Here is a 7,574-nt window from a genome sequence, read left to right as displayed (position 1 = left end):
TCGTGTCTCATTTGCTGTTTTAATTTATACATCTGATATCAAGTTGAATAAAATTTTATCGATGGAAAGCTTTCCCAATTCTCATTTGCCCCTTTGACTGTTTGTTGTCTTTTGCTATATGGAAACTCTGTAGTTGTAGATTTTCAACCTTAAGGCGTGCCTGCCTTGTCCCAGCACGGGAGACAAAGACAGGTGGACTTTGTGGGTTCATGGCCAGACCCTGTCTCAGAAAAGGGTTTTTTTTCCAAAATGCTCTTTTTTAGGTGTATATCCCTTCAGTAAAGTGTAAGTGGTATGATAGACGATTCTTCAGATGAACACCCATCACTATGATTAAAAAAAATCTTAAGTGCACATATCTGATCTAAATGGTGTTATTCCCCTGTAATAGTAGGAATTTTTTTCTTTAAGGATGTCAAGTCCCCTGGAACTGGAGTTATAGTTATAAACTGATATTTGCCTCCTGGGAATTTTGAACCCAGATTGTCTGGAAGAGCAGCCAATGCTCTTAACCACTGACCCATCTCTCCAGCCCATAATAGGAATTTTTAAAACTGAGTTCTAAGAGTTTTTGTGGCCACATATGGCTTGGCTGTTTTCAAGTACTTGGCATTACCAAATATTGGCCGCATGAACTTGGATTATGTTTATTTGCCAGTGCAGTGTTTTCCTTGTATATTACACTAGCTTGAAGCAGGGCTTGAAGCATGTGTCTTGTTACTTAGAAACTTTGGGCCTTCACTGTATAATCCTGAGGTTCCTTATGCTTATGCTGGGGTTTCTCAAAAAATCAACTACTTTTTTGATTTTTGAAATTAATACAATTGCATAATTTCCCCTTTACCTTTCTTCAGCCTCTCCCATGTAACCTACCCTCCCCTTGCATTCTCAAGTTCATGGCCTCTGGCTTTTATTGTGGTATATATGTTCATAAATATATAAATATAACCTGCTCAATTTGTATAATGTTATTTGTATGTGTATAATTTCATCACTGACCACTGAGGTTGTCTTGGATTGGGCCTTATGCCCCATGAGTTTCCTCTTCTGTATTAGCATTACCCTTGTTTAGGCATGTTTAGTGTTGAGCTTCCACAGGTGTAGCTTCCCTGACATATGGAGGAGACAGAATTTCAAGCCGTCTTCCTAGTCCTCTGGCTCCTGATATTATACCCCTTCCATTGTTCTTCAGTGCAGTTGTTAAGTGAGCTGGGGTAGGACAGGACAGGATCAATTGCTTGTTTGAGCTGCCTCTCGAGGTGGCCTGGATCTCTTAATCCTCCCTCATGCTCCTAGATGCTGTAGTTTTACTCTTCTGCCTCTGGTTTGCCTGTTATATGGAGGCGGTGGGAGGAATTCTAACTCAGGCCCCACACATGCTTTTGTAACAAGTTGGCATACACTTAACAGCTCATATAGAGGCTTTAAATCTTTAATTTTTATTTAAGAGTTTGGCATAAGATGCTTTGATTCTATTGCCACCCGCTCCATTCCCTACCCCCTCCAAACTCTCCCCAGATCCATCTCCTTCCCTTCCATCCCAACATTGTGCTTTGGGGTCTAAGTTTTAACTTTAAATGGCAGCTGTAGGGGTTTTGGTGAGATGGCTCAGTGGATAAGAGCACTAGCTGCTCTTCCAAAGGTCCTGAGTTCAAATCCCAGCAACCACGTGGTGGCTCACAACCACCCATAATGAGATCTGACACGTCTGGTGCATCTGAAGACGGCTGCAGGCTGGAAGGAGCAGGGACTGAGCAAGCGGTCCTAAATTCAATTCCCAACCAGATGAAAGCTCACAACTATCTGTACAGCTACAGTGTGTACTCACATAAAATCTTTTTTAAAAAAATGACAGCTGTAGTACTTTGATAACAGGATGGTGTTAATAAGTATGGTATGATAACTTAGCTATGAAGCTATGAAAAATAGCTATAAAGGGCTATGGCCCTTCCCTTCAAAGAGCTACTGGTTTGTTCTGCAAGGACTTATCCCTCAAGTGACCATGAAATGCTTCTTAATGAATCAAGCGTTTGTATGTACAGCATTTTCTCCCCTCAACATCAAGGCTCAATTGTAACCTGTCAAGTCAGAAAGCAGACACTTGAGAGTACCCAATTCTCAAGTGATTTCCAATCCCAGCCCGACCTTGTTCCAAAAGGATCTTGACATGTTCTCTGTCCTGTATTTACTGTGTATCCTAGGCTGGTCTTGAACTCATTACATTGTTGCCCAACCTCCTGTTCTAGGATTGCAGATATCCTCTGTTTCTGATAGGATTTTCACAGATATAGCCGGATGGAGTACCAGTGCAAGGAACTGAAAGGGAGTGTTTGTGGTCTGGAGAGCTTGTACCAGCACTGCCTCTTGGTTGAAGCATTCATTTCTCCACTAAACTGGAAGTATGCACCTCAGGAGTTGTAATCGGGATTGGGGGTGTGGTTCAATGAGAGACCCTAGATCTGTTCCCAGAACAACAAGAAAGTCAATACAATACTGCAAGATACTCAGCACTTGGAAGGCGGAGGCTTCCTGAGACACAGTCTCAAAAAATTAAAGGGAGAGAACAGAAGCTAGAGAGATGATTCAGTGATTAAGAACACTGGCTCTAGCAGGGTGTGGTGTCGCACGCCTTTAATCCCAGCACTTGGGCAGCAGAGGCAGGCAGATTTCTGAGTTCGAGGCCAGCCTGGTCTACAGAGTGAGTTCCAGGACAGCTGGGGCTACACAGAGAAACCCTGTCTCGAAAAACAACAACAAAACACTGGCTCTTTCGGAGGACCGAGGTTCGATTCCTGGCCCCCACATCAAGTGGCTTAACAACTGCCTGTAACTCCAGTTCTGGAGGGAATCTGATGCCCTCTGGCTTCTGCAGCCATCTGCACGAAAACGGTTCACATATCCCACCCTGCGGGGCAGACCCATCCTCCAAACTCTGACCTGGAGTGTAATAAGAGGGACAATGACAGCACCCAGGCAGGACGACTATTCTGTTTAGGACAGAGCTTTTCACACTCCGGACCACTCTAAAGATAGAGTGTAAGTTATAGCCTAAGTTTTCTCCACGCACTAGGCATGCTAGGTAAGCGTTCTACCACCGAGCCACATCTCCATATCCCTACCCAAAGGCTTCGATTCGATCGCGTGTGTTGGTGAACGTCTTAGCTAGAGGAACAGAATCAATTTTGGGAAACCTCGGAAAGGAACGCAGCACGGTAACCACGGCAACCCGCTGCCTTGGGAGAGGCAGAAGGTGGGAGTCTGGGCGGAAGGGGCGGGACGAAGAGGATAGGTACTTCCGGGAATCAATTTCGTGGCGGGAAGAACGTCTGGGTTGTGTTCTGTGGAGATCAAAACTGCGGCCTCTGCAATGGAGCAGTCGCGGGGAAGGCCTGGGGCCGGGACTGAGGCCGGCGGAGTGCGGTGGGGTCTGTCGCAGGCCGCGGAGCAGCGCATCGAGGACCGCATCAGACTGCTGCTCAGGTGCTCCCGGCGGCCTTCCGGCCTCACTCAGGAGGCGCAGGGTTCAAATTCAGTCTCAAGGCTGGTTGAGGGCAGCGAGCCTTGGGACACCGACAGTAACCGCAAAGGATACGCTCCGCGAAGAGAGGCTAGTGGGCTGGGGTGGGACATTCTGCGGAAGTGCGTAGCGCAGCTCCCTGCCCCTAGCCGGGCTCACGACCTGTCCTCCCGTCCGGTCTTGCCACTGTGGTCCCGGCTGGCTAAGCAGTTCAGCCAAGGCTGTACAGGAGGGTAGGGGAGCACAGACCGCCTTTACTTTAGGACTAAGACCCTTTGCTGTCCAGAAGCTTCGTTTGTTTATCGTTCTACTAGGACTGTGATGCTCTCCAGTCAGCAGGTTTTTTAGGGGAAAATTTGGTGTCCAGGAACTTTAGTCTAAGGCCTGGACCAAATCTAGCTTACTGCCTGTGATGAACTCTTGAAGCTAAGAAAGAAAAGCAGCGTCAGGTGTATGCGTAGCAAGTGCCATACGACTCAGCTACCGCATAGTTTTCCCGTATTTAAACAGGAATAAGAAAAAAAAAAAAATCAGGAATAAGAGCCAAAAATATTTTGTAATACATGAAATCCAAATGTTAGTATTCATAAAGTTTATTGGGACACATTTTTCTGCTATATTAAAACAGACTATATGATTCCCAAATCCTAAATTATTTGCTATCTGGTTCTTTACAGAAAAAACAAACAAACAAACAAAAAACAAAAACGGGTTTTTTTTTTTTTTTTTGGAGACCTTTAAAACTCATAATAAAGACAGTTGTTTTGAACTTTTGAGGCAGGGTCTTGTTATGTAACACTGGCAGGCTATAACTGTGTATGCCAGGCTAGCCTTGAACTTGTCAGTCTCCTGCTTTTGCCTTCAGGGTGCTAGAATTAGAGTCATTAAGGGCCATGCCCAGACATACACAGACATGTCTATCTATAGTCATGACAACTTCATCCCATTTCAGCCAAAGAACAAACTCTTTTGAGTGTGTCAGTACTCTCAGTTTTACCGTAATCTGTACTAACTTGTCGGTGGTGGGGATTGTTTTTGGCTATAGTAATGATTGAGCCTAGGGCTCAAACATTCTAGGCAGGCACTTTAAGACTGACTAGACTGACTGCTTTTTTTTTTTTTTTTAAACTGGTTGCTTGCTTGCTTTATTTGTTTCTCTCTCTCTTTTAAGATTTATTTATTTAATATATGTGAGTACACTGTTGCTGTCTTCAGACACACCAGAAGATGGCATTGGATCCCATTACACATGGTTGTGAGCCACCATGTGGTTGCTGGGAATTGAACTCAGGACCTCTGGAAGAGCAGTCAGTGCTCTTAACAGCTGAGCCATCTCTCCAGCCCTACTGAGTGCTTTATGACACAGCATCTTTTTGACTTTTTATTTTGAGCTTGAATTTGATAAGTTGCCAAGACTGGTTTTGAACCTACTGTGAAGCACTAGCGGGACCTTCACTGACCTTCCCATCCTCCTACCTCAGCCTTCCAAGTGACCAGGATGGCTAGCCAGAGTCTACTGTTAAGTTGTTGTTTTCATTTGGAATTGTGTCATTTAAAGAACTTGATAGCTAGATAGTGGTGGTGTACCCCTTTTTAATCCCAGCACTTAGGAGGCAGAGGCAGGAGGATCTCTGAGATCAGGGCTAGCCTGGTCAGGAGGATGAACAGAGTCAACTAACCTGGACCCTTGCTAGCTCCCGGAGACTGAATCACCAACCAAATATGGAGCCCGGGCTGAATCTAGGCCCCCTGTACATATATATGTAGCAGATGAGCAGCTTGGCCTTCATGCAGGTTTTCCAAACAAGTGGAGCAGGGGCTGTCCCTGAGCCTGTTGCCTGCCTGCCAGGGCTACATAGTGAAACCCAATCTTGAGGAAAATAAATAAATAAGAACTTGATGTAGTGTAAGCTGTTATAATCTGTCAGGTGTTTCTTAGCTATCAATATGGGTCTCCAAAGACAAACTCTCAGGACTATGTAACTAGCACTAGAAGCAGGTACCATCTTTCCCAACTTCTTTTTATATATTTTATATTTGATTTTGGATTAGGAATAATAGAACTGAAGAAAAAACTACTAAGTATTAATTACTTAGCTGTCCACAGATAATTTTTTTTATTTTTGCATTTACTGAAATGTTTTTTTAAGATTTTATGATTTTTAATTTTTAATTTTTTTTTTTTTTTTTTTTTGGTTTTTCGAGACAGGGTTTCTCTGTGTAGCCTTGGCTGTCCTGGAACTCACTCTGTAGACCAGGCTGGCCTCAAACTCAGAAATCCGCCTGCCTCTGCCTCCCAAGGGCTGGGATTAAAGGCGAGCGCCACCACCGCTCAACATATTTTCATTATTCTTAGGTATGTGTGTAGCTATATACATGCATGGGTGTGCCCTTGGAGGCCAGAGGTGACACATTCCTGCTGGAGCAGGAGTTATAGGTGATTGTGAACAGCCCAATTTAGGTGATGGGAACTAAACTCAGGTCCTCTTACAAGAGCAGTACCCACTTAATGCCTGAGCCATCTTTCCAGCCCCTCCTGAAAATATTACGGTCTGTATGTAAAGCTGGTAGAGTCTGGGGATATCATCGCTTTGGACTACAAAACTGTAGAAGTTTTCATTAACCACATTTTGGTCTGGCTAAAGAATGTATAAGAAATCTTTTTTGTTTGTTTGTTTTGTTTTTGTTTGTTTGGTTTTTCTAGACAGGGTTTCTCTGTGTAACCCTGGCTGTCCTGGAACTCACTCTGTAGACCAGGTTGGCCTCGAACTCAGAAATCCACCTGCCTCTGCCTCCCAAGTGCTGGGATTAAATGTGTGCACCACCACTGCCTGGCAAGAATTCCATTCTTAACTTTCTCTTCAAGGTGCTGTTTCCCTACTGTCTTCCATTTTATGTCTTCCTCTTGTCAACTATTTTAAATAACGCCAGGCTACATGAGAAAACTTTGAACCATCTCATTTATTCCATGATGTCTATAACTACCTTCCATAAATTCCTATCTGTCCTCCTTTTCCATTTTCAGGCTGAGAGCTCAGACAAAACAACAGCTCTTAGAATATAAGTCCATGATCGATGCAGGTAAGTCACTTCATTTCCAAATAAGCTTCATGGGTTTGCTGATGAATGCTATCTGTTTTAAATTTTATTTATTTGTGTTTTCTGTGTATGCGTTTTGCCTGCTGTCAGTCTGTACTCGTGAAGCCTGGAACTGGAGGTACAGAGGTTATAAACTATCATCTGGGTGATCACTGAGCCATCTCCAGCCCCCAGAAGAATGATTGTCTTAGTTAGGGTTTTACTGCTGTGAACAGACACCATGGCCAAAGCAACTCTTACCAGGACAACATTTCATTGGGGCTGGCTTACAGATTCAGAGGTTCAGTCCATTATCAGCAAGGTGGGAGCATGGCAGCATCTAGGCAGGCATGGTACAGGAGAAGCTGAGAGTTCTACATGTTCATCTGAAGGCTGCTAGTGGAAGACTGACTTCCAGGCAGCTCGAATGACGGTCTTAAGCCCACACTCACAGTGACACACGTACTCCAATAGGCTATACCTTCTAATAGTGCCACTCCCTGGGCCGAGCATATGCAAACCATCACAGTGGTATTCTTAGGAAAGAAAATCAGCTTTACAAGAGTGTTTTTTCTCAGGCATGGTGACTAGCGCCTTTAATTCCAGCACTCAAGAAGTAGAGTCCGATCTCCGTTAAGTTTGAGGCCAGCCTGATTTCCATATTGAGTTCAAGATAGCCAATACTACACAGTGAGACCCCATCTGGAGAAAAGATGCATTCTGTGCGTTCTGTTTAGCAAAACAGGTAAACAGAGAGGCATGCAAGAAAATTATGAAATGTGGTAGGGAGGCAACAAGATTGCTCAATGGTTCAGTTGAGTGGCTGCAAACCCGATGCCCTGAGTTCAGGGCTTAGTGCCCACTGACTCCAGAGGAGAGAACTGACCTGACAAGCTGTCCTGTGACTGTCACATGTGCTTCCTGGTATGCACACACATACTAAATACTTATTTAATAAAAGTGTTACTGATTGGGGGGG

At 44.3% G+C, this 7,574-nt stretch overlaps 1 protein-coding gene across 1 annotated transcript in view; it reads left to right on the top strand.

Moving 5' to 3' along the window:
- The first annotated feature begins 3,293 nt into the window (after positions 1-3,293).
- Cenph (centromere protein H) overlaps positions 3,294-7,574 on the top strand; it is a 13,518-nt gene continuing 9,237 nt past the window's right edge. Inside the window, exons 1-2 of the mRNA XM_031360407.1 lie at positions 3,294-3,480; positions 6,543-6,598. Of these exons, the coding sequence (XP_031216267.1) occupies positions 3,368-3,480; positions 6,543-6,598 (169 nt within the window). The 5' untranslated portion in view covers positions 3,294-3,367. The remainder of the gene's footprint in view (positions 3,481-6,542; positions 6,599-7,574) is intronic.

Source organism: Mastomys coucha, unplaced genomic scaffold (assembly GCF_008632895.1).
Source record: "Mastomys coucha isolate ucsf_1 unplaced genomic scaffold, UCSF_Mcou_1 pScaffold8, whole genome shotgun sequence".
NCBI lineage: Eukaryota > Metazoa > Chordata > Mammalia > Rodentia > Muridae > Mastomys > Mastomys coucha.
Note: the sequence above shows the minus strand (reverse complement) of the source record. Positions and strands in the feature narration are given on the sequence as shown.